General features: G+C 31.1%; 2 protein-coding genes and 1 long non-coding RNA gene across 5 annotated transcripts in view; 1 reads left to right on the top strand and 2 right to left on the bottom strand.

The window, feature by feature from the left end:
• LOC126737629 (phospholipase A1 member A-like) overlaps positions 1–27703 on the bottom strand; it is a 76080-nt gene that overhangs the window by 3039 nt on the left and 45338 nt on the right. For 2 of the 3 annotated variants that reach the window (XM_050442614.1, XM_050442607.1), the window contains exons 2-5: positions 27414–27525; positions 26775–26917; positions 6161–6406; positions 5907–6099 (exon numbers count right to left, since the gene is read on the bottom strand). In XM_050442614.1, coding sequence (XP_050298571.1) covers positions 5907–6099; positions 6161–6406; positions 26775–26917; positions 27414–27525 — 694 coding nt within the window. The remainder of the gene's footprint in view (positions 1–5906; positions 6100–6160; positions 6407–26774; positions 26918–27413; positions 27526–27703) is intronic. The other variant, XM_050442621.1, reaches the window with a different exon arrangement.
• Positions 158–2415, bottom strand: LOC126737611 (uncharacterized). Its single transcript, XM_050442590.1, has 2 exons — positions 2094–2415; positions 158–2002 (listed from the first exon to the last, which is right to left on the bottom strand). Exons 1-2 carry the CDS (start codon positions 2376–2378, stop codon positions 1205–1207), a joined length of 1083 nt encoding a protein of 360 aa, XP_050298547.1. The 5' UTR covers positions 2379–2415; the 3' UTR covers positions 158–1204.
• Positions 14071–27703, top strand: part of LOC126737667 (uncharacterized) — a 53863-nt gene continuing 40230 nt past the window's right edge. Inside the window, exon 1 of the long non-coding RNA XR_007661070.1 lies at positions 14071–14162. This is a non-coding gene — a long non-coding RNA (uncharacterized LOC126737667). The remainder of the gene's footprint in view (positions 14163–27703) is intronic.

Genomic DNA, 27703 nt, shown 5'->3' with positions numbered 1-27703 from the left:
ATGGATGCATTTTTACCAGCCAATATCTACTTTTTAGATTAATCGAATGCCCCGAACAAGGTTGTAACCATCAAAAAGAAAATTTTACAGGAAAAGTATTTTTTGTATACTAATAGTAATTATTGAAATATAAAGACCTACATCATTTATTAAATCATATTGATGTATATTAATTCACTATTTGGACAAAAATAATTAATTTGATTCGTAACAGTGGTGAAATAAAGAGAATAATAGCCGTTTAGCAGAACAAGGTTGTAATATCATAGAACAAGGTTGTAACAGGCTGGTTACAACTTTGTTCAAGTGTAAATGCATGTGGGTTCAGGTGTATGTGTAGATGGGTGTATGTGGGTGTGTGGATATGTGGTGTAAGCATGTATGTGTGTGAGTCTCAAAGATGATGAGAAGTAAGTAAACATAACATTTTTTAGATTTTTTATATTAAATTTAATTAACTCATTACATTTAAGCATAAAATAAGCCATTACATTTTAATGGTCACTTAGCAAATTATTGTAAAATTCCCTGTATTCCAATGGAATAAATTTGCACAACAAATTTTCCTTTTTCTCTTTTTTGATAGGAAGAACAGTATTGTATAAGTTTGGGAGTGTCTCGAGCTCTATTCTCACTGAAGGAAGGCATCTATTTCGAACACCCCTCATTTTTTTGACATAGAATAAGTTGCCCATGTTTGCAAGATATTGTAAGACACTCTTGCACGTATGGTTGTGGGGTCATATTTGTGATTTGGAGCCAAACGACCTCGGTTATTTTAAATGCTGAATCCTTTTTCAGTGACGATTCAATCAGAGAAAGATCCTTAAAGTCATTATTTTCCATACTGTACACAAGAAAAGGCTTCGAAGTTCGTGCATTTGCTATAACTTCTATCCACTGCTGAGGATGATAAACAGAAGCCGTTTTTTTCTTTCTTTCTATCAATGCAAAGTCACAATCGCAAGGTAAAAAGCTCTGACCACTTGTTAAAAATTTCTGTTCAACAAATGAGAAGTACTTCATAGTAACAAGATACTGATAAAGAGATATCATTCTCCAGTTATTATTTTGCCCGACGCATCTGTCCGACCAAACAATAAGTTTTCTGTCTGTCGCAATATTTTCCATAGGTTTAAAATGTGTCGAAACATATTTAAGTAAACACGATGCTATTTCAGCGGACCCTCTTTTCGCTACGCTTTCATGCCCAAAACACATCATTTGTGCCCATATTGTGAACGGCTTGATTATAGCAGGAGTACTGTCTTTGATAAAAGACGGAAGAGTGCTTTAAAGTCGGACAGAAAAGAACCTGCTGCAGATCAGTACATAATACTATTGTATTTTTATTTTCTTTTGCTAATTTAATGTCATCACTCAGTGCAGAATATCCTTTTTCTGCTCGCCTGTGGTGGATTTCACTTTCACGAGAGATATTATTTTTTTCTTCTTCCGATCGTACTTCAATAAGTTTAACATAGAATTTATCACAATACTGGCAAGTATCAGACCTTGGTGTACCGAATCTTAAATTGAAATCAGACCTGAATATATCCCTGTATAGCTTCTCGCTGCATTTAACTACTGGATGTTTGCCCTTAAACAAAATAAACATCTGCTTTAACGTTAAATCGGGACTAAGGCACAATTTTTCGGTCCGACCTCTTGCATAGTGACTTTCTTGTTTAGAAAAACTCTCAATATGTGCTTTAATTAAATCCTTAATAGTGTCTGGTATAGCTGTAGGCCTGTTTAAATGTCTTCCTCTTTTATCTTCCAGTGGCTCGTTAAATTTTAATTTTTCTTGCAGCTTTTGTAGGCGCCTTGGTATAATTTTTAAATCCACATACCTTCGTTTAATATTAACAATATCCATACACTGTTGCGCAAGCATTCTTGTCTGATTGTCATAGTTTAAATTATAAAAATCTTTAAATGCCTTTTGTTTATTCGCCAAAGTAATATTTTGGCATTCATATTTACAGCGACAAACGCGTACCTGAAAAAAAAAACAATAATTTTATAACCGCTCATTAAAAACACTGTTTTCTCAGAAACATGGGTGATGGTTACAACGTTTCTTTACTCACATCATCAACAGCGATTTTTCCAGGAACGGCAACATTTCTTTTACTTATATATGGCTGTCCACTGTCCCTCAAGCTTTTTCTTTTAATATATTTCCATTCGGTATCGTTTATTTGACGCTTTCGGACTTTATTCAGCTGCTTTTCTGCAGCAGAAGTAAAACGCACAGCACTTGAAGCCATTTTGCAATAAACTAAACAAACACATAGCACAAACCTATTATTGTCATAACCTTGTTCAGGCCGATGCAATGTTCGCAAACTAAAATGACCCATAATAATATACATGTTAAGGTCGATTCCAGTAAAAACGGCTATATTATATCGGTTACAACGTTATTCCATGTTTACCATCGTTTCTAAAATATTGTTGGTTACAACCTTGTTCGGGGCAGGTATTCTCATTGAAAAGCATTGCGTAGTGAACCTGTTAGCGTATCTAGGGTGTCATCCATTCTTGGCAAGGCATACCTGTGTCCTTGGTAATGTCATTCAGTAACTGATAGTCTACATTAAGTCTGGTAGATTCGTCCTTTTTATTTACCGGTACAACTGGAATGTCCAAGAATTTTGGGATGGTACTATCAATTCTTGTGTTCTCATTTCTTAAAGCATTGAAAAAACTTTACCTTGTGTAACTATCGAAATCCTTCGAGATGCTTGTTTTATCGGATTGTTTTCTCAGATTTAATTTAATGCTGCACTAAATAAATACGTCCGAGATCATCGTGTAAAGAAAACACATCTTAATTTTCTTCAAGGACAAGTCGTAATTTAGTGTTCCGGTTTTGTTAACATAGAAGAAAAGGTCTGTTTGAATGACAAATTCTATTTGCATTTTTCACTACCGCTACTTCAGATCATACGCCAATGTTCTGTCCTTCTTTCAGGAGTTGATAAAAACCTTTCAAGTTTACTATTCGAACGAAAACCGTAGATTCCTTCAGGGTGGATAAGGGTCTTTTTTAGAAGAATCCCTTGACCATATACTTTACAGTTGTTCATGGGCTTAATTAATTTTTTGCCTCTTTTTCTCCAGTTGTGGCATTAACCATCAACTCTGAGTAAGCTGGTATTGTAATATCCTGAGATAACTTAGAGACTCGGCCATTTCCAATATCTTCATGTAGATAATGCATAAGGAGCGGTTACATACATGCACTTTAAACTGCTGAGCATCTATAACATTTAATCCTAATATAACTGCATCCGTAATTTCTGCTACTAATATTTGCTGCTACAATACTGTTGAGCCAATGGTGACTTTATCTTCATGGACTCGAATAATCGGCATCCTTTTTCCATTTTCTCACCAAAGATTTAAATTTGGTGGTGCTTAAATTCTACAGTGAGCTGCGATATTCGGGTGATGATGGTATGACTAGATCCAGTATCCACCACCATCCCACACTCGGGGCCGCATATTTTTCACAGTGCTACCCAAATAATTTAATAGCGAGCCATCCTTAGGATTTCGAACCCTTAATAAAACAATTTATACATATTTTTTCCTGAAACTCCTTTGGGGCGGAAGGATAAGCCAGAGTTTTTTATTATTTATTATTCTATTTTGATCAAGCAACATCGGCCGCAAAAACTCCTCTGGTTGCTGCTTCTTAGATTTTAATTGAATTTGGTACATTTATTGTAGAGAGGCTTCACCGTTTCTCATCTTTAACGTACGCATTAGTATGTCAAAATTGAATTAATCCTCAGATGGCAAAATTTTTTAAATTTCTGTAGCTTCTTCTCTTAGGCATTACTTACCACAAATTGCGTTTTTATTCGTTATCCTATATCTCCTGGCAGCGGCCTCAAACTGATTTAAGTAGCTATTGCACGTTTCTGGGTCATCGATTTTACTTTTATTTCTACTTCTCGTATTTTCATATAATTTTCTCTAAATTCTTTCTCAACTCTTGCTCCAAAGTGTGTCATTAGGTCTCTTTCGTCTTAAGGTCTTTTTGAAGTTATAAATCTCGTTCTTCTTGTTGTCGATCTCATTCCTCTTGTTCTTCTCTGTATTTTTTATCCCGGTCTTCTAACTCTTTTTTAAGATCTGATTTTAAGCTTAGTAAGTTTCTCTATTTTGCCCTTACTTCTCATTAAAGGCATCTTCTATCTAATTGGACTTTCAGATATCTTTTACTTCTGACACTAAGTATAAAAAAGTTTAGGAACACACTACTTTTGGAACAAACATACTTCATAAATGCTCTTTTATGTCAGAAACAACACTTTCATTGGCAACGTCAAAAATCTGACTAGCGTTGACAGTCGTTAAATTGTTTTCAAGGTAAACAATAAAATTAGTTAAACTCAATAATATATAAAGAAATCCTTGAAAGAACCATGATCAATAATTTCAACAGAATATTGACAGTCAAAGCGAGTAAATATCCAAATTCTGAAAAATATAGAATAAAGGGCTTTGCAATAAAATAACCTAAATTAGAGCCTAAATGAGGGCTTTAAACAAAATTAGTTTCTTAAAAACTAGACCCAATACGTAAAAATACTTAACTAAATCTAAGTAGAATCCTAAATAAACTTAACTAATCAACTTAAAGCACAAAATTCAAGCAGAACAGTAAAAAACTATGAAAAGAGTAGGCAGATTTATATTTTCATAACACTATGTTTTTTCTATTGTTTATTACTTCTTTTATATATGGATTTATCCCAAGCAATTACTTTTTACTGGTTCCAAATCTTATTGTACAGATATGTTGTTTTTAATATCAATTATAATTGATATCAGAATTGAATATTTTAAGAAGCGTAACGAGTATTAAAAAATTGTATAAGAAATGAGGAGGAAGATTAAATAAAATAAATTTTCCAGTGAAAGAGAGGAGTAAATTTGGATTCAAAAGTAAGGATTTTTATAACCGCTAAAACGCTTCTTTACAACTTTCCCTTTTCTTTAAGATAAAGAACCAAACTACTAATAAGATTTTGATGTAGTTCTCTTTTTGGTCCTAACCTCTCTGGAGCTTTTATTGGTAAAATTAATTTTCTTTTGCAGAACTTAAACTAGATCAAGCTGCATCCAGTTCTTTGGTTATTTTTGACGTATCTTTTTCATATGTTTTTTAAATAATAAATAATTTTAAACGCCACAGGTAGATTTTGAACAAAATATTAATTACATTAAAAAACAATAAGAAAATATATCAATTCACTCTGTAATTACCTCCAATCTAATCTAAAGCATAGTCCTTTTATTTTTGGACAAATTAAGACCATAAAACTTCTCTTCTCTCTTCACACTTCTCTATTATTATCATATCTCCTAGCTTTTTTGTCAGAAACAAATAGTAATCTTATTTAGAAGTTCTATTGCATGTGCATTGTAAATCGACTTATTTCGAACCAAAGTGTGTTAATTTTTTATATTAAACAGTGCATTTATATCATTCTTGACAAGTTTCGGATTTTTTTTATAATGTGCATGCCCAATATTATAATTATTTATTTTTTTAATTTTCTAAAATCCCTTCGACAAAAAGGTATGTTTAGTTTTTGTCGTTAATCTATCCCGTGCTATTATTCATTATTATAGCAATTTTCAATGTACAAATGCTTACTAATAATGGACCCTTTCCAGAGTTCACTCACGTTTAACTCACTTATGTTTTTTCTCTAAATTAAACTAAATATTTAAGTAGAGTTTGAGAAATCTTTTTAAGTTCTTCCTAATCTAAATTTAGAAACTTTAATAAGAAATATTATTAAAATTACAAAATTTGAAGCTTAGAAAATATATCGTGAAATTAATGTGTCTTAGATATCTCATAAGAAAATTAGATATACTTGCAACTTGCTAAGTCTGGACATCCAGGCTGATATCTCCCACCATTTGGATAAAAATCTATATGACCAATAGGCCTGGAAGTGCCAATCACTTTCATAAAAGTATGTATTACATCTACTAATAAGGCATCTTGAGAATCTAACCTGAGTTCTTCTTTGATGTCTCCATAACCTGGACCTGCTGGATCTAGGCCTTATAAAAAAACGTAATTAAGATACGGTTTCTAGTAGCATATAATATAAAAAAAAGTTACCAGTAATTCTTCCAACACGTTGACCAACAACACTACTGCCACCCATTCCGGCTACATGTGCACCCAAACTATGACCAATAATATGCACGTCTCTTAAGTCAATTCCGCTTGATGCTAAGTAATTTAGAAAATCTCCCAGTTGCTGGCCAGCTATCTTAGCTCCCCGCATAGCTGATACATATTCCGTATGGCACAGTGCTGACCAGTCCATTCCTATTATGTTATAGCTACTTGTTTCTAAATAGGCTAAAATAATTTGAGTTTAAAATAAATTTAAAACTGTAGTAATTTTATGAATTTGCATAAATCAATCAATTGCCTATTAATTTTTCAAAAAAATTATTTTTTATAGGAAAAACAAAAAAAAAATAAGACGTCGCGAGTCGTAATCTATTTTCTAAAGTGCGTGAAATTATAGGAAATGCTTGTTGGACTAAAGGTGGTTTTGTTTATATTTTTAACAATAATAAAAAAGTGCAAATTAAGTCCGAAACACAGTGGAATAATTTTCAAAGTGAAATATCTAAAATCAATATCTAGTTTAGTGGATGATCAACGTTAAATTGTAAATTTCCTTATTATAAAGTGTAAGTTTCTATACATCTGTAATACTAAAAACGTCTAAAAAGTTGATTCAAAATTTTAAGCTTCATATTTTATTATCTTTGCTTTTTTTTTGAAGATATGCTTTTATATATATTATATTCTTATAAGTTTGAAAGAATAAAAAAAAATTTTTTTTGGGGATAAAATTCTACAATTAAATATATAATTGATAATATCCTTTTTGTTTTGTTAGTGGTGCAGTGCTATGTAATTTTTTTTTCTTTTTTTTTATCTTACAAATTTCATGCATGCAACAAAATTGACGGTTTCTCATTTAAACATAGCTTTCTTAACAGCTGATTTCCTTGAGTTAAGGGACCATGTTCTAGATAAGGATTATCATGTAATTGGGGCAGGAGAAACAAATCTAAAGCCACATATATTAAGGGCACTTATTCAAATTGAAAATTTTAATTTTTATAGATAGTGTTTTGTGTATGGGCTTTTCCACACACGGTATTCTGGGTTGTGATTTTTTTATAATTTGTTTTCAATAAAACACCAATTTTTCGGTAAATAAGTGTAATTAGAAGAATTAAATAAAGCACTGCACTAACCGTACAATTCTGTTAATTGTTCTATAAAATATACAAATAAAAATTTTACAAAGTAAAATTCTGATTCTAACCGAATCTGGTGTTATGAACTGTTTAATGACCTGTTGGCCTGAAGTTAAAAGTGTGTATGTATATAAAAATATGGATGGAGTGGAGAATGTGGCTGTGTAAAATGCTTACATAATGAAACGTTGCATTTTTGATTATAGGAGGATCTTTGTACTATTTGTCGGCTTTAGTAAGGAAATTGAATAAGCGGTTTTAAGAAATTAAAATCTAATAACTCTGTTTATAAAGCTAAGACTGTTTATAAAACTTAATATGCCGCCTGTAATAAAATATTAAATTAATATCATGCGGCTGGCGCGGCGACTAAGTAAATTATAGTCTAAACAGACAGGATAGACTTGGACGTCATGGACTCTATATTAAATCTTCTATGTCACATGATTTGGGGCTTGAGCAATATTCTGATTGTATTGAGTGTCTTTGAGTTAAATTACATTTAAAATGTGAAAGTTTAACCACAGGATGTGCCTATCGTCCACCTGACTTTCCTGTAAGGCGGTTTATTCCTGAAATCGATGGAATGCTTCTAAATCTACTCCCACAAACTAATCATTTGATTCTTTTGGGTGACACCAATATTAACCTATTTGATCCAGCAGAATATGGCGTTGGTTTGTATATTCAGCTACTTAACTGTTTGCGACTAAAGCAAGTTATTGATGAACCGACGAGAATTACTCAAACATCCTCCAAACTAATAGATCATATAATAATTACGGAGGATTTGAGCATTTTACGATCAAGCACGCTAAACCTCAACATTTCTGATCATGAATTGATTTATGCAATTTTCGGCTTGGAAACTATGAAGAAAGAAGTGGAATCAGTCACGTATCGAGATTTAAAGAATGTTAATCTATTGGGCCTTTATGATTCCTTAAAATCGATCCCCTGGCATATTATTTTTGATTTGAATAATATTGATGACAAACTAAAATTTTTTTAATAATAATAATTTGCTTATAGACATATTTGCGCCTATAAAAACCCTCAAATTAAAGAAAAAAAAACTATTATAAAACTTCGAGATAAGGCAACATTTAAATTAAAAAAGAATAAGACTGTGAATATAAAGAATGAATATAAGGAACTTAGAAATTATATTACTAAGCTTATACATAGAGAGAAAAAATCTTTTTAGAGTAACATCTTAATAATGGAAATAGTAAAAAATTCTGAAAAATATTAAAAAAATTCAATATTTTTTTCAAACAAAGAAAAGATAGTTTATCTGGTACGATATTTAATTCTACTGACATTAATAATTTTTTTGTAAATAATATACCCCCAAGTAATATTATTGCTGAAATTCATAGATAGTTTCATTCATAGATAAGTTTAAAATTCTCATTGCCTCAGAAACTGAATAACCTAAATATTTAACCCAAATCAAGACTAGGGTCGTTGGTTCTGATGGATTACATGTAAATTTTTTATATTTTGCTGTTCTTTTATTTTAAGATATGTTTGTCATATAATAAATAATTGTATAGCAAATTCTCTATTTCCTTCTGAATGGAAACGGGTTGATATTGTGTCAATACCGAAAACGAATATTATAAAATATCTTGGTTTTTATCAGAGTCCAATAAGAATTATTCAGAATTATCTTATGAATTGCCAGCAAAGGGTGGTTTTGAATAGCAATAAATCATATTATCTTGGCATTAATTCAGGTGTCCCTCAGGGGTCAATTTTAGGCCCAATTTTTTGTATTTTATATACTTTCCAATTTCCTAACTTTTTAAAACACTGCAAAATACAAAAGTATGCAGATGACAGTCAAATATATTACTCTTTTTCACCCTCGTTACTGGCTCATAGTTGTTTCTCAGTTACTAAAGATCTAAAAACACTATACAAAATTTCTAAAGACAATGCTCTCCACTTGAACCCATGTGATGTTTTTTGGCAGGCCTATTGATGTTAAACATCTGACTAAACGAGTTATCTTAAAGATTGGCGATGAGATTCTTTTATGAAAACAGAATGTACAAATTTGGGGCTTATTTTAGATAATAAATTAAGGGTTAAAAAACATATTTCTATGTGCATTCAAAAATATGTAGAGGAATCTACGTGCCTTATATAACTCCAGACATTTCCTTAATCAAAAAACTAAAAAGTTTTATGCGGTTTAATGGCTCTCTCTATTTTTAATCATTTGTGATGGTGTTTATGGACCTTGTTTAACTGCAGAGTATTGTGAGAAAATATAACGAGCTTAAAAATATTAGTTAAGATTAGTTAGATTTATTTATGGTATTCGCCGTAGACAACCAGTAAGTCATAAACTGGAAGCTACCGGGTGTGTTAATATGAAACGGAGATGTTTTATTCATAGATGTTTAATGTATTATAAAATAATAAAGTTAACGTCTCCTTAATACTTTTTAAAAAAATCACATTCAGGATAGATGCTAATACCCTTAATTTGCGATTCAATGCCATTTGAGTTATCGTTATCTAGCGGCGACAGGAAAAGTTAAAAATTCAAAACCAAATAAGCAATTTGTAGTGCAAATTATGCTCTTTTATATGAGCCTAAGTCTGCTAAAATCGGTCAAAAGAAACGGGAGAAATCTTGGTTTATTTAAAAAAACAATTGAACTTGCCCCACCGCTTTATTTTGATAGATAGAATAAAACGTTTTAGATAAAAAATGTAGGGAAATGGTCAGTAAATATGACAATGATATTACCGATATACTTTCATTAGACAAAATTCTATAAAAATCCCATTTTTCTACTTGGTGTTGGCTGTTAAGCCCTCTAGCGGACGTTTGACAAACTCGAAAATAATTTGCAGCAATTTCTCTTGGCGACTTTTATTATGATTTTTTTTTCTCAAATCTATACGACCAATATCTTATGAGATATGGCCGCTCGCTACCCTTAACTGATCACCCGGTATATACAGGGTGATTGATGGTTGATGGTACCTTAGACGTTTACGGAGTACGGAAAATAATTTTTTTTTGAAAATTTTGTAACATGGGTTTTTGCTGATAATCTAACGATTAAAAATATTTTTAGCGATGCAGCGTTGCCGCTTATACCAAAAAGTAGTAGCAACTTTATTATTTTAAATGGAATATCCTGTATATTTTTTTATTGTCCGATCCGCTATCACTTTATGATTGGTTTTGTATAAGGTATTCCTATACCTATCTTTAGTGGTTTTCGAGAAATTAATTATTTTCTTTATTTTTTGACCAAAACATATCTCCAAATAAATTTGTATTACTACGGCACTGGAACGCGCAGAACTTTGAAATTATAAACGTAATTAATGGAAGTATTGTACATTATTTTTCACTATGAAAATTTGTTCTACGTTATACAGGGTTGCTCAAAATTAGTGATTTTACCGCTAGATACAAAAATGGTAAAAAGTGGATTTTTTTAAACAGAACACCCTGTATATTATAACATATTCTAAAAGGAAATTAAAATCCCTGTCTAAAGAGGTATTATGTTCCTATATCGAAGTAGTTCGGTTTCAAAAATTAAAGCAATTTTCTGTAAAAATCGGAATATTTTGACATATTTGCTTTAGTTGGCCATGAAAGGTCATGATGAAACAATGCTATGCTATTGATGTTTGACAGTGACATTTAGTTGATTAATAGTAAATACGCTTGGGTGTTTTTTTAAAATAGTGACCTTAAAATTCATTAAAATGGAAAGAATTAGTTATTCAAATGAAGTTTTGATGAATCTATTTAATATTCATGGACAATGTGACAAAATTGTAGCAAGAACATGCAGAAAGTTCAATGAAATGTACCCGAATTGACAAAAAATGGATATAAGAAAATTTGTGCGAATACAAAATAACTTTATACAATTTGGTTCACAACTTAAAAATGATACAAGTTTGCCCAAGCCTGTAACGTCTGATGAGGATAACATCGTGAATGTTTTAGCCTACTTTCACGCATATCTACAAGCTTCCATCCGGAGTGCAGCAGATGATTTAGGCCTAAGTTATTATTATGTGCAAAGAATTCTGAACGACAATAATATGCATCCCTTTAAATATTCAAAGTTCATCAGCTGAAACCAGATGATTACCAACGTCTCATTCAATATTGTGAGATACTTCTGACATGCACTCAAGAGGATCCAAACTTTCTAAAAAAAATAATATGGACAGTCGAAGCAAAGTTTTCTAGAGAAGGTATTTTTAATAGAAGAAATCAACATTTTTGGGCTAATCAAAATCCACACGCGGTTAATGAAATGGGGTTTCAAGAAAAATTTAGTTTTAATGTTTTTTGTTTACTAAAAGATAATCAAATAGCTTTTTTTATTTACGACGGGTCATTAAACTCCCATAAATACATTCAGATTTTGCGCTCAGTAGTAGAAGATTTTCTGGAAAATTTAACGCTTGAAGATTATCGCACTTGCTGGTTCCAATTGGATGGGGCACCTGCTCATTGCACTGAGGAGGTGACACGTGAGTTATTTGAGAAATTCGAAGACCGCTGGTTTAGGCGTTTGGGACCATGGGACTAACCTGCGAGATCACCTGATCTTACACCACTTGATTTTTGCTATTGGGGTAATTTGAAACAAATGGTATACAAGACACCGGTAAACAGTAAACAGGAACTACGTCAACGAGTTATCAATTGCATTGGTCAACTAGATTCTTCTAAAATACAAGCAGTGACAACACATGCTGTACAACGCAGGATTTTGAATTGCTTAGAAGTCAATGGCAATCATTGACTGAAATCATCATTTTGAAAATTTATTGTAAATTACTTATAATATTGTATCATTTTTAAGTTGTGAACCAAATTGTATAAAGTTATTTTGTATTCGCACAAATTTTCTTTTATCCATTTTTTGTAAATTCGGGTACATTTCTTTGAAATTTCTGCATGTTCATGCTACAATTTTGTCACATTGTCCATGAATAATAAATAGATTCATCAAAACTTCATTTGAATAACTATTTCTTTCCATTTTAATAAATTTTTAAGTCACTATTTTAAAAAAACACCCAAGCGTATTTACTATTAATCAACTAAATGTCACTGTCAAACATCAATAGCATAGCATTGTTTTATCATGACCTTTCATGGCCAACTAAAGCAAATATGTCACAATATCCTGATTTTTACAGGAAATAGCTTTTATTTCCGAAACCGAACTCCTTCGATATAGGAACATAATACCTCTTTAGACAGGGATTTTAATTTCCTTTTAGAATATGTTATAATATACAGGGTATTCCATTTAAAAAAATGCACTTTTTACAATTTTTGTATCTAGCGGTAAAACCACTAATTTTGAGCAACCCTGTATAACGTCGAACAAATTTTCATAGTGAAGAATAATGTACAATACTTCCGTAAATTACGTTTATAATTTCAAGGTTCTGCGCGTTCCAGTGCCGTAGTAATACAAATTTATTTGGATCTATGTTTTCGTCAAAAAATAAAGAAAATAGTTAATTTCTCGAAAACCACTAAAGATAGGTGAAGGAATACCTTATACAGAACCAATCATAAAGTGATAGCGAATCGGAAAATAAAAAAATATACAGGGTATTCCATTTAAAATAACAAAGTTGCTACTACTTTTTGGTATAAGCGGCAACGCTGCATCGCTAAAAATATTTTTAATCGTTAGATCATCAGCTAAAACCCATGTTGCCAAATTTTCAAAAAAAAATTAAAATAATAAAAACACGCCATCTTAAAGCAAATTTATAAAAAATGAGAATAGAAAGAAATCTCTTGAGATAATTTTTCTAAATATGTACTGATTTAAGAGAAAATTACACGAGATATCATATCACGGTCAAATTTAAATACAAATTTACATCATGTATCAATGACTAATATATTATATTGGATACATGTCATAGATATTATTATAAAATATAATTATTATATATCGGTATTTCTATATTCGGAAATTCTTCTCCCCGACTGACCAACATTCATAGCCGAATACTCACCCCAATTTCAGAAATATAAACCCAAATATGCATATACCATATAGGTATACACCCAAATTTCAAAGAATCTGAATGTAAAATATGTTAGAATAATTCTATTACTTTATTGTTCTAAAACATATTTATTTATGAGTTTGACGAAAAGTTTATTTATGGTAGAAAGTGTAAATTATTATTAAATTCAAGTTGCTTAATTATACTAAACTCTTTATTATAAGATTCTTTAGTAAGTGGCAGCGTGAACATTCTATATAAATGAAGAGCCAGAAGAAGCATATCTGTATGTAGTGAATTCGAAGAAAATTTTATGATGGTATCAGTTGTGGATGGTTTTCTGTAACTTCAATTCTTGTTATTATTTTTTCTTAATAAATGGTCCAAAAAATGCAAACCCCTATTGAGCTCTCTTTCCAAAGTAAAAAAAATCTGTCATGACTATTTGCAAACTGAAGAGTTGATATTCATTGCCTCCCCAAACAACACAAATATCATCAACATAATCTCCTATAAATATGATATAATATATGTTTGGTTGTTATATTTTATTTTTTATAATGTATGTTTGGCGAACGCGCTGCATGTAATTTTATGCTCTAGGTTATCATAAAAACTTCACTCAAAAAAGGTGAAAGGCATGATGTCATGGCTAAGCCAATAGAAAAATCGTAATCAGATCTTTGTAATATTATCCACAATAACGATAAATGATGTTGATTTTTATTTTTACTTTAATGCCAGCCTTTATGTTATTATAAGTGACTTTTCGGTGTGTTTTATAGTATTTAAATGAGGTACGTTTTTTCTTTAATCGATATTTAACTATAGCTATTTTATTATTTGCTATTTATTTAATTTGATGATCTCATAAAGCAAAATGCGTAATTCGATAAATAGATGCTACATATCTGATGCTATAAGTTTTAGAGTTGTAAATCCCTTATTTATAATAATTTAATTTCAATATACGTTTCATGGTATAATATTAGGTTAACTTCTTTCTAACCTATATCATCCAGTAGATAAACATTTTATGTGAAATTAAAGAGTATGATTTTTTATTTTGCAGGCTTTAACAAACACATTATAAGCCTCAAATATAATGTTCACATATTTATCAAATTCAAAAATGCAATATTAAAATTGAGGTAACGGCCTGGATGCTCGGACTTAGCAAGTTGCAAGTATAACTTATTTTCTAATGACATAACTAATACACATAAAATTTATAATATATTTCCTAAGCCTAAATGGAAATAGCTCAAAATTTCGAAATTTAAATAATATTTTTTTAATTAAAATCGCTGAATTTACATTAAGAAGAACTTAAAAAAAATAAATGTTTTGGTTAGAGAAAGAGATTACAGAGTTGAACTCTGGAAAGGGTCCATTATGAGTGAGCATTAGTACATTGAAAATTGTTGTAATAATGAATAATGGCAAAGGATAGATTAGGGACAAAAATTAAACAAACTTTTTTGTCAATGACGAAGAGATTTTAGTAAACTAATGTATTGATTTGAGCCTTGGGCGTGCATATTACAAAAAGTACGAATATTAATAAAGAACGACAGAAATAAACTATTTAATATAAAAAATTAAAACTGAAATGAGTATGATTCCTTGTTTTGAAGGCGTTAATAATTTTTTTAGCATGGCAACGGTGCCAATTGAACAATAAAAAAACTTTAAAATGGTCGGTGTAGTAATACAGTTATTACAACTATGTTAATAGGTACTGAATAAAATAAGAAAATGTTTTATTCTAAACCTTTATTTAATATAACTTCTTGACGAAATTTTATTAAGTTAGACTTTGGATCCACCAAATTTTAATAATTTTATCACTAGACAATTTGCAATTGTTGTCACGTTGAAAAATAAATCTGAGTTGTTATTAATAAAATGACAAATTAAAACATTTGCAAATCTTGTTAATGCAATATTGGCAAAGTGAAATTAGAGCTATATTCTGTGGAATTTGCAAAGGTATTTTTCACTTGGAATGCGGAAATGTAACTGAGATTGATTCCCGTGTTATGCACTAAGAAAAAGAGGCCTGGAATTGCGAAGATTGTACTGATGATAAGAGGATAAGCCTGGCATACCAGGCTAGACTTAGAAGAACTTCCATAATACCTACTTATCCGAGTCCCGATAGGAAAAATGAGGAAAGCATCCATGAAGTAAGAACCATTCTAAAGGATCTATAAAATGAAAGAGTTTCTCAATGAAATATATGAGGGAAAGAGAAAACGTAATAAAGTTATGACGGAAATATTCTCGAAAATATCAAAATAAAACCAATAATTAAAGGAAGAGGTTTCCAGATTGAAACAAACAGTAAGCGTGCGAGAAACAGGTAAAATAAAGAATAATATAATATGCCTCAGCGGTTTGATTTGCAATGACTTGGAAAAAAATCTACTCCTAAGAAACTCGTTTCATTATGTAATTTCCTAAATGCACCTGCATTGGTAAGCAACTTTGAAAAACTCATAACCAATTTAAATCAGTAGTCAAAGTAACAGACTTGAACTTAAAACAAAAAATTCTGAGGGCTAAAGCTAAAAAAGGTAAAAATGCAATGTAGGTTTTGATGATAGTCATGCAGTGATCTATATCTCAGAACAACTTACGAAAGATACTTATAATCTTCCAAAAAAATACAAACGTCTTAGACATGAAGCTAAACATATTATAAATATGTTTGGCAGAAAAATGAAAAGATTATGGCGCAGAGATGATTAAATCGTTATCAAGAACGAAGACCACTGAAAGCTACTTGATTAAATCCTTTATCTTTTATTTTGTCATAATTATTGTTTCTAAATATAACTAAATTTATTTTATATTTTAATAATGAATAACAGACATGAAAACTTTACTAATTGGGCATATTACTAGAGTTAATATGCTATCGTTGTTTCCCAAAATTAATGATGTAAATAACTATCTAAAAGCAAACAATTTTGATATTTCCAGCTATAACTGAAACATGGCTAACTAACTTAACAAAAATGATCTAAGTTTTAATGTTAATGGTTTCAAAATTGTTAGAGCTGATCATAGAAAAAGCAGAGGTGAAGGAATTTTGCTGTATGTGCGAAATTAATTCCATTGAGAAACACTTAACCACCAAGTAACTAAATATTTTAAACGAGTTTGAATTGGATTTAAAAAACAAAACATTAAATCCATTTTAGATGTAATCTACAGACCTCCAGGATTTGCCAATTTTGCAGAGTTTTTAGATGAATTTGAATTGAATATCTCTCCAGATCTACTGGCATCTGATAAAGATTATCTCAAGTTTGTCTCAGGGACTTCAATATCAATGTTTTGGATTTGGACTCAATATATACCTAGATTTCTTTTAGCTTTACAATCCTGCAGCCTTTAACAAGTCATAAATGAACCGAGTCATAGATATTGTCAATCAAATGCTACTCTAATAGATCTAATTTTATGTTCAAACCTTGACTATATACTAAGCTCCGGTGTCGATCCTGCTCCCTATATCTCAGGTCACGTATTAATAAAATTTGAACTAAAGCGACAGATATTTAAACAAAAACCTTTTTACTTGAATTACAGGAATTTTAACCAGCAAAACTTTTCCCCTTATCTTTTGTCTATATCATTTCGTAGCATTTTTCACACCACCGATATTAACGATAAACCTAAATAATTTAAAACCTACCTTAGTAATCTCATTGACACACGCACCGTCAAAAATAACATATATCTCGAAAAAGAATCTCCCTGGCTTACTTAAGAAATTAAGAACTTAATATAACTTCGAAACAAGGCACTTTATAGTAAAAAAAAAAACAGAAAACCCTTGAAAATTGAGAGGGATATAAATTCCTTAGGACCCAGGTTACAATTACAGTGAAAACTACAAGAAAAACTTATCTTTCAAATAATATAACGATAGATAATCTTAAAAATAATTGAAAAATACTTGAAGATTTAAATATATATTGTAAACATAAAAATACAGTTCCTGCCATGATAGACAACGTGGAAAATATTAGCTTAGATAGCTTATCAGATACCTTAAACTTTTACCGTCAAAATAAAAAAAAGTACTGCAGGTGACTTCATTTTAGTGTCAATTATCACTGAATGAAAAGCATTATTCTCCATAAAATCGGAGGCCATTGGTACTGATGGTATTGCAATTAAACTGCTCAAGTACTGTTGTTCGCATATATTGCCAATAATTTTAGTTAATTCGTGTTTTGATACACATATATTTCCTGATGTTTAAAAAAGTTCATTTCTATTTCCGATTCCAAAGGTATCAATTCTTAACGAACTCAAAGACCTTCGGTTCATAAGCATTTTGCCAGCTATGTCAAAGATCCTAAAGAGGGTTTTGGACTTTTAAATACGTAGTTATGCTGAAAATACGATATATTACCATCTTACAATCAGGATTCCGCAGAGATGATAGCTGTACAGCTGTACAACTGTCTGAACACTGAGTCTGAACATCTGGAACCTGAAAATCATGGTAAGCTTAGTGTGCTTGTCTTGTTGGAGTGCTCCAAAGTATTTTACAGGCTTAATCATGAGTTATTTTTAGCAATTTTGCAATGTCGGGGAGTCAGCGTTGACGCTTGCCTTTGATGAGGAGTTATATAGCGGGGCGGCTACAGTCTGTAAACCTCAATGGGCGAGAATCTAGTAAAATGGATATTCTTAATGGGGTTTTCCTCGGACCTCTTCTCTTCACCCTATACAGTTTCCAACTGGTTACTTGCTTTAAATACTCATGTATTCATCTTTATGCTGATGATTCCCAAATATATTATTCTTTTTTACCGGAAAAAATCTTAGAAGTTAACAATAAGCTTAACGAGGATGTCAAACTTTTAATTAGTGCTTCTGAAAAGCATTGTTTAGAGCTAAATCCAAAGAAATGTCAAGTTCTCTTATTCGGGCGTACCTTCTTCTAGGCAACAGTATTTGAATCAATTTAATATTCTGATAGGTACGGAAAAGGTTGAACATTTCAATAGTGCTAGAAACCTGGGGTTGCAGATGAATATTGATCTGAGATTCTCATCGCATATAAGTAAATGCATAAGAAAGGCATTCACTAATCCTAAACTCATACAGGGTATTTCGGGAGGAAAGGAAAATATTTTGGAAACATGTTCAGAAGGTCATATAAGATAAATTAACCCATATGCTTTAATCCGATTCTCAGCCGTTTCTGAAATAATCGGTTCTGATTTTTTTTGGTAAGAGTTTTTATTTTAAAAGCACCATAAGCATAGTAAAAAACAAAATTCCACTAATTTAAAATGAAGGCATGCATTAATTCAAGGCAACTGCAGCACGTTTGTTAAGTGCTCGTGTTGCACGTTTAATTGGTTGGGGATTATTTTTAATAATATTTGAAGGATTCAAAATTTGATTGTGGACTCCTTTTACAGTTTCTACTGGTGTTTCGTACACTTGAGCCTTCATTTACCTCCAGAGGCAATAATCCAGTGGAATTAGGTCTGGTGAGCTCGGTGGCCAAACTTAAGGTCCTCCTCTGCCAATCCGACGATCAGGAAAACGATTGTCTAAGAAATTACGCACTCAGCGACAAAAATGAGCAGAGGCTCCATCGTATTGAAAATACATTCGGTGTTGAACATTTAGAGAAACATAATGCAACATGTGTATTAAATGGTCTTCCAAAAAGCGTCATTCTCCAGTAGAACGCTCATCTAATACAAAAGGACCAAACAACTGGTCATTAATCATTTCACACCACACGTTAACACTGAATCGATGTTGAAAGTTTCGTTCAAACGTGGCATGAGGACTTTCATCTGACCACCGATGTTCAGTATATCGGTTACTAATTCCATTGCGGGTAAAATGAGCTTCATCGCATCACACTATTTATGTAGGTCTCGATTTTGTTGGACCAATTGGCAAAATTGAACCCTTAAGCCGTAATCACCCTCTTGAAGATGTTGAACCGGTTGAATATGGAAAAGCTTAAAACCGTTTTTATTAAGTGTCTTTCAAACATCCACATGTGATGCTAATCGAAGTTCTTTTATAATTCGCCTCCTACTAACACCGGAGTTCTCTTGAGCCATATCCAGAACATTTTCTTCATTTTTGACATTTAGTCCCGCCTCTCGTTCAGAATTAATTCGCTTGGAAACATTTCTGTTTCCTAAGCATTTACAAAAACTGTCTGAAAAACTTTTCGATTAGAAATTCTTCAATTTGGAAAACGACGTCGGTTTTCATCAACAGCATGTAATGCGCTACCATCACAGAAACCATACACAAATATTATGTCAACATACTCCCTATGGCTAAATGTGTGGGCATTACGTAATGGAAACTTTGCGGTTTTGAAATTGAAACCCTCAGAATCAATCAACCTGACAACCATGCTTGTCAAAACTAGCAGTCCATGAAAATAAGTATTAACAAATAAAGATAAAATACCTGCAACGTGAGTTAGAAATACCGAGAACGTAATTATTCCAAAAATTTACAAAAAACTCTTTAGAGCCGATTATTTCAAAAAGGGTTATGAATCGAATTAAAACATATGGGTTAATTTATCTTATTTTGACCTTCTGAATATGTATAATTTGTATGTATAATATCATTATAGTATAATATTTCTCTTTCCTCCCGAAACACTCTGTATACAATCAGCGTCAATTATTAGATGTCAAACTAAAAACTTATATTGGAGAGCCTTGTTCTTTCGCAATTTGCATTTTGTGACGTAGTGTATAGTTTCTATCTCATAAAACAGGATGAGATGCGTATTCAACGTATACAAAACCACTGGATTCGTTTAATTGGAGGTATAAGAAAATATGATAGAGGTGTAACTGCAAAGATTAAAGAAATCGGATGGCTTTTCCTGAAAGAGAAAAGACTACTTAATAGTCGAGTTTTATATAATAAAATAATTTGTAATGCGCGACCAAGTTATTTGTATCAGAAAATTAAATTGAGATTTGATGCTCATAATTTAGACTTAAAGCACAAACAGTTAATTTCATCACCTCTGCATAAAACAATACTATATGAAAGATCATTTAGTTATCAGGTGTATAGCTTATATAACAGGGTTCTAGATAACTTAAAAGGACTTACAAACTTAAAGTTTAAAAAAGAAATTTCCAAAATTTTCCTGAAATTCATATATGTAGAAATTAGTTAAGTTTAAAATTATTTGTAAATAGGAAATTTAATTTCTATTTGTTTTGTAATAATTTTTATTGCAATAAAGTCATTATTATTATTTTTATTAATGTCAAACACTTTATATACCTAAAATACGAGGATCATTTAAAAAGTTCCCGTCCTCGACGGCACAATGTTGCTGTATATTCAAGATCTCTCGCTTACTAATAGATAGTCTTTACATATATACGGCATAAAAATTTCAAGTCATTTCGGTCAGTATAAAACAATAGTACCCATTCAAAGTTGACAGTTAAAAATTGTTTAAACAAATGGATAAAATCGAATATTGGGCGGTGATAAAGTTCTTCTATTGGAACTGCGAAATATTGAATGACCGAGTTTAAACGCAGTCGTACGAGCACTTTTGACCATGAACGTTCTGGGCGTACAAAAACTATTTCCATGGACGATGTCATCAGATTAGTGCATAAAACCGTGATAGAAGATCGCCGATTAACTCTTAAAGAAATTGCTGAGAATTACTGTATATCGACTGAACGGGTGCATAAGAAATGGCATGGAAAAATTATCCGCGCGATGGGTGCCGTGTTTGTTAATCAAAAGCGCGTACGGATAAGTTGTATAAGTTGCGCGAGACTATTCAGCTGTTCCAAAAGAATCGTGTTGAGTTTTTACGACGATCAATTATTACTGTCGACGAAACATGAATCCATCACCATACTCCGGAGACTAAACAACAATCATTGTAGTGGATTGGGGTGGAGAATCAGCTCCTAAGAAGGCAAAGGTCCTTTTTTTCTACCAGAAAAGTAGTGACTACAGTTTTGTGGAACAGCCGTGGTGTAATTACGCTTGATTACCTTAAAAAATAGAAAACTATCAATGGACTCTATTACGCTGCCTTACCAAGCTGAAGGCGAAACTCAAAAAGAAACGACTACAATTAGCAAAGCAAAAGATGCTGTGTCAACAGGACAATGCGCGAGTTACAATGGTAAAATTAGAAGAATTAAAGTTCGAACTGCTTTCACATTCACTGTACTCACCAGACCTGGCCCCGAGTGACTTTTTTTGTTCCCTAACTTTAAAAAGATATTGGTCAAATACTATGGTAAACGAGGCAGTTAACTTTAATTTTTTAGGTTTACCTAAAGACTATTTTTCTGATGGTCTGAAGGGTTGGCAAAAGTGGTTGATTAAATGTATTGAGTAATGCGAACTATGTCGAGAATAGTAGAGAAAAATATGACAAATAAGGACCACCTTGCGATTATATAACCGATCCACAAAACTCGTTTAAATACAAGCTTGTGTGAATTAGCCCTGCTCTCTATAATACTTTTACAAGTAATATAGAGGTACAGTTTAAATATAAAATATTAGAACCAGGTTATTATATATAATAAATATAATTCTGATATATATAAGTGTAAGAAAGAAAAGGTATACATCCTAAAGGTAAGAAGTCCAAAGGGGAGCAAAAAAATATTGAGAAAAGTGTACAGAAAGGGAAAAAATAAAGTAATAAAATGTAAATTTTAATAATTGTTGCAGGAAACTTAAGATATGTATAAGGCAGGCAAACATTAACAACAACAAAAAATAAAAATGAATTACATAATATTTGAAATTATAAGGAGCTTTTATAAACCATTAAAGCATATGCAATACAAATACATTAAGATCCTTAAAATAAATAAGATTAAATTGTTTCCTTTGCTCTTCTAGAAGACGCGATTTAATAAAGTCCTTGGAAAGGTTAGGCGACATTTGTTTTACATCATAAGGTAGAATCTTCCTCATTTGTATTACAAAATAGCTAAAAGATTTTTGGAAATTGGCTGATTTATGTAATAGAATTTCTAGTAGATTGAGTGTGCTCACAAGCATCAAAAAGTGGCCTTAGATATGGTTGATCTCCATTTTTTTATAATCGGTATATAACCAAAAAAATGAATTTTAAGAAATAAATTTTTGTTCGGCTTGAATTATGTGTTTTCTTTAAAAAAGGCGGAAACTTTTAAAATGACCCTCGTATAAAGTTCACATATTTATCAGTTTTAAAAATGTAGTTTTCTCAAAATTTGGCATAATAAGCTGAAAATTTATTCCACCAAAAAATATAGTTGGTGACTTTGTAGGGTTGGGTTGTCTAAATCCTAATAAAACTTTGTTTTAGTAGCATACTCAAAGGAAGAGAAATGAATCTGAATCGTCTTTATATTTTTGCACTTTACAATATTGCATATAAACACGTATATCTGCGACTCATATCAAAAATATTAGTGGACCTAAAATAGAACCTTGTAGTACGCCCAGAAACATATTCGGGGATGTATACTATTCACTGTTGTTCAATCTATATTCTGATAGAATAGCTAAATAGGCGTCGCATTATCAGAGGTGTGGAGTTAAGATTAACGGTGTACTGATACACCAATACCATCCACTATGCCGATGACACCGCAATCTTATGTGATGATATCCAGAACCTTCAAAGTCTCTTAGACTTGGTCTAATGGATGTAACAAGAGATGGATCTAATTCTAAATACCACTAAAACTAAGATATGGTTTACAGTGATCAGCCATATGATGATGCTGTACTGCAAATAAATGGTCAAGGCATTGAAAGAGTTCCATGTTTCATTTAATTTCAGTATGTAAAAATTATTTATATTTTCATTATTAATATTTTTATAAACTGCAACACAATGACACAATAAGAGTGATTTTTATGATATAATGAAAAATCTATTAAATTTCCTGACAGGCCAAAATATTTTAATTTTGCTAAAAGCATTTCATGACTAATAGTATCAAAAGCCTTACTAAAGTCTAACAGACCAAACCATGTAACATTTTTATTTTCTGCATCTTTACGAACATCATTTACCAAACTTATGAGACTAGTAGCTGTGCTTTAATTTTTCCTAAAACTTGATTGATATTGTGTAATAATGTGCGGCGAGATACAAAATAAAAAAAGTTGGTGGTAAACATGTCTGGCCAAAATTTTTGATAATATTAATAATATTCTAAATCATTAAAACTTGTGCGGTTAGATAGTTTTGCAATGGGCTTAATTATAAATTGTTTCAAATAACGCAATATGCATTTTCTATAATACAAGAACTTATTATATTTATAAGAGGTTTTATAGAAAATTCCAAAAGTCCTTTATCGAAATTCAATATTCTCAATAGAAGCATTTGTATATACATATACAGGGTGTTACTTAAAGGTATGTCATAATTTAAAAGGGATATTCCTGGACCGATTTTAAGTCAAAAAGTTCATATAAACATGGGTCCTAAAATGCTTAGTTTTTAAGATTCAGGGTGTTAAAATTTTATTTTTTTTTCGTTTTTAATAAATTTTTCAAATACGTTTTAAAATATTGAACTCAATTTTGGCACAGGATATTATGGCATAAAAACACATTTTTTAGATGTTCATCTACTTTTTTTTTAGCAACCAGTGGCCTAGCTATGATGAATTTTTAATACAATTTTACAAAAAAAATACTACGCCATTGGCTTACAAAAAAAATATGATTTTATCTTAATTATCAATCAATTATAAACAAAAAATTCCTCCATGACTTTTGCCATAAATTTTACCATTTGGGTGTAATCGTTAATTAAAAAAACGTCTTTTATGCATAAAATGCATCTTTAAAAATTATGGAAATAAATCAAGTTAGCTTTGCTCGTTGCCAGAAATTGTTTTTTGTTGTTTTAAAAATTATGACACTTGTGTTAGTGATTATTCTTGACAATTTGTTTCTAGTACCCTTTGGATCTTAAAACGTGAATTGTACTAGTTAAAAAATGGTAGATTATTCTAATTTGGAAATGACGCAAATGCATTTCCTTTATAGACTTGCCAATGGTAATGCTATGGAGGCGCGGCGTTTGTATCAAGAAAGGTATCCTAATCGCGCTGTCCCAGATAGAAAAATATTTATAAACATTCATCGTCGTCTGGCTGAATCTGGGAGTTTTAATTCTGCCGAGGGAAGGCCCCGTACAGTTAGGACACCGGCAGTTGAAGAGGCTGTCCTACATGCAGTTGAAGAGGATCCGACCACAAGTACACGAAAAACTGGTATGGTATTGAACATCTGCTACAAGACGGTATGGGAAATTTTAAGGGATTCTTTGTTATATCCTTTTCACATACAAAGGGTTCAGGCATTGCTTCCTAGAGATTATGAACCGCGTACGCAATTTTGTAGATGGTTTCTCCAAAAAGTAACACAAAATCCTCAATTTGGTGCGAACATCTTGTTTATGGACGAAACTAATTTCTCCAGAAATGCAATAATCAATTTCCATAACAATCCTTACTGGGCTCAAGAAAACCCTCATGCGATTACAGAGACACATTTTGAGAAACAATTTTCAATAAACGTTTGGATCGGTATCGTATCCGGTCATTTAATTGGTCCATCTTTTTTACCAGGACGTCTTAACGGACAGAATTATTGTAATTTTCTCCAAAATGATTTGCCTTTGCTTCTCGAAGATATTTCTCTTCAGTTACGGCAACAACTTTGGTTTATGCATGATGGTGCTCCAGCCCACTTTAGCATATTGGCTCGTGAGCATTTAAATAGAGTCTACCGAAATAAATGGATAGGCCGTGAAGGACCACAGTTTTGGCCACCTAAATCACCTGACTTAAATAGCCTAGATTTTATTTTGTGGGGACACCTAAAAACATGGGCTTATCAGACACCAATTGTGACATTAGAAGAACTAAGAAATAGAATTATTGACGGATGTGAAACTATAGGAAACACGTCTGGAATTTTCGAAAGAGTTCGTGATTCTATGAGAAGAAGAGCAGAAACCTGCATAGAGGCAAGAGGTGGTCATTTCCAACATTTGTTGTAAATTATGTATGTATGTATTGTATTTAATTGTTGCTTTTTGTTCATCAGTTTGTAAAAAATAGCTTGAAAATAAATATTTGAAAAATGTACCTAATAAAAACTGAAAATAAAATCAAACTTAACACAATCAAAAATAATCATTAATGTCAGTGTCATAATGTTTACAACAGCAAAAAAATAGCTAACTTGATTTATTTCCATTATTTTTAAAGATGCATTTTATGCATAAAAGACGTTTTTTTAATTAACGATTACACCCAAATGGTAAGATTTACAGCAAAAGTCATAGAGGAATTTTTTGTTTATAATTGATTGATAATTAAGATAAAATTATAATTTTTTTCGTCAGTGTCAATGGCGTAGTATTTTTTTTGTAAAATTGTATGAAAAATTCATCATAGCTACGCCACTGGTTGCTAAAAAAAAGTAGGTGAACATCTAAAAAATGTGTTTTTATGCCATAATATTCTGTGCCAAATTCAGTTCAATATTTTAAACCGTATTTGAAAAATTTATTAAAAACGAAAAAAAAAATAAAACTTTAACACCCTGTATCTTAAAAACTAATCATTTTAGGACCCATGTTTATATGAACTTTTTGACTTAAAATCGGTCCAGAAATGTCTCTTTTAAATTATAACATACCTTTAAGTAATACCCTGTATATAGAATTTATAATGCTTAAAAATGATGCTTCAATAGATTTAAAATTTAGTTAGTTAGTATATTTAGGGTGCTTGTTTGGTTTATAGAATAATCGTTTATCTCTAGAAGTTTTATCAGTTAAGTTCACTCGACGTAGTGATTTAAGGCAACTGGGTCCGCCAGGTCAGAAGGAATTTCAACAGACGAGCTATAAGTAAGATTTAATTATTTCATATGAGACCAGAATTTTTTGCCATTTTTATTTGCTAGCATGTTCAAATATACGCTTTTCTCGCGAAATATTGCATGCTTTGTAAAATTTCTAAGTGCCCTATAATATTAAAGGCTGGCTTCAGTTTTATTATTTATGTCTTTTTTGTTCACTTTATCCCTAACTCGCATTAGTAGTAAATTTAATTTAATAGTAAATTTTAAATTGTCTTTGAGTACGCCAATATTTAGTTAAAAAATGCATATATTTATTAATTTTCACTACACTTCACATTTAGTTTTAGGCATGAAATCTGTTAATTTATCTGAAAAAAAAAATTAAGCCAAAAAGGGCAACGGTGTCTAAATAAAATGATAAGCGCAAAACCCCTAAAAAGCAATTTCCGTATCCCTGAGGAGCGGAGCCTTAAGCAATTAGGGCCCCTTTCAGAACTTACCATCTTTAATTAAAGTGACAACATCATTTTTAATGCTGCTCATAAAACCGTGAGTTATAATTTTTGTGGGGTTACTTGGATCAAATTCAGAATTATTAAGCGCCTCCTGGTTTTCATATCTTAACAGATATGGCGTGCTATTTCTAAAAAAAAATTTTAAGCTTACAAAAATTAATGTTGGACAAATTTATTTTTAAAAAATTCTTAAGCCTAAAAAACAAACATTTTTTCGTAATAAAATAATTTTTATAACATCAGACTTTGAGCTTACTCATTTATTTGTTAGTCATTAATCAGGTGAGATATAAGATAAGAAATTATTTGCATTATTAATATACATTTTGGGATTTACAACATATTGTAAAATTTCAATTTTTTATTTGTTTTTATTGTCCAATCCTATAAGAACCAGAATATATCAACGTTTCAAGTTTTTATGCATGAATGTTATAAAATAATACCGAAATAAATACACCAAGTGATATTTTTAAATTTAGACTCTTGGCAAATAATAACATTGTTTTTTGGTAGATGCCTATTTTGCATGATGATTTCTTTATATAATAAGAGAAGTAAAGTAAAGAATCTTGTATATATACAAAATAAAGCATTTAAAATAATCAAAAAGTATACTTTTACCTTGGAAAAAGTACAAATTGAACCTCGGGTCCATCTGGATCAATAACTTCTACAACTTGGGTTCCGAGAACCGTTTCATCATTTGGATTTAAAGGTGAAATTTCAAATAACTCTACAAAATATTACAGTAAGTATCTTATAAATTCTAATAAATAGATTTATTTAATAACGTACAGGATACAGTATCATAAAATAAAAAAAATTAGGGTAGTTATTTTGCTATTTTCCGGTGCTCAAAAAATCATTAAGCATTATTTATTACCGTTATATTATACAGCTTTTTCCAGTAT

The sequence above is a fragment of the Anthonomus grandis genome, chromosome 1 (genome assembly GCF_022605725.1).
Source record: "Anthonomus grandis grandis chromosome 1, icAntGran1.3, whole genome shotgun sequence".
NCBI classification, from domain to species: Eukaryota; Metazoa; Arthropoda; class Insecta; order Coleoptera; family Curculionidae; genus Anthonomus; species Anthonomus grandis.
The sequence above is the reverse complement of the archived record's forward strand: the minus strand, read 5'-3'. Positions and strand labels throughout refer to the sequence as shown.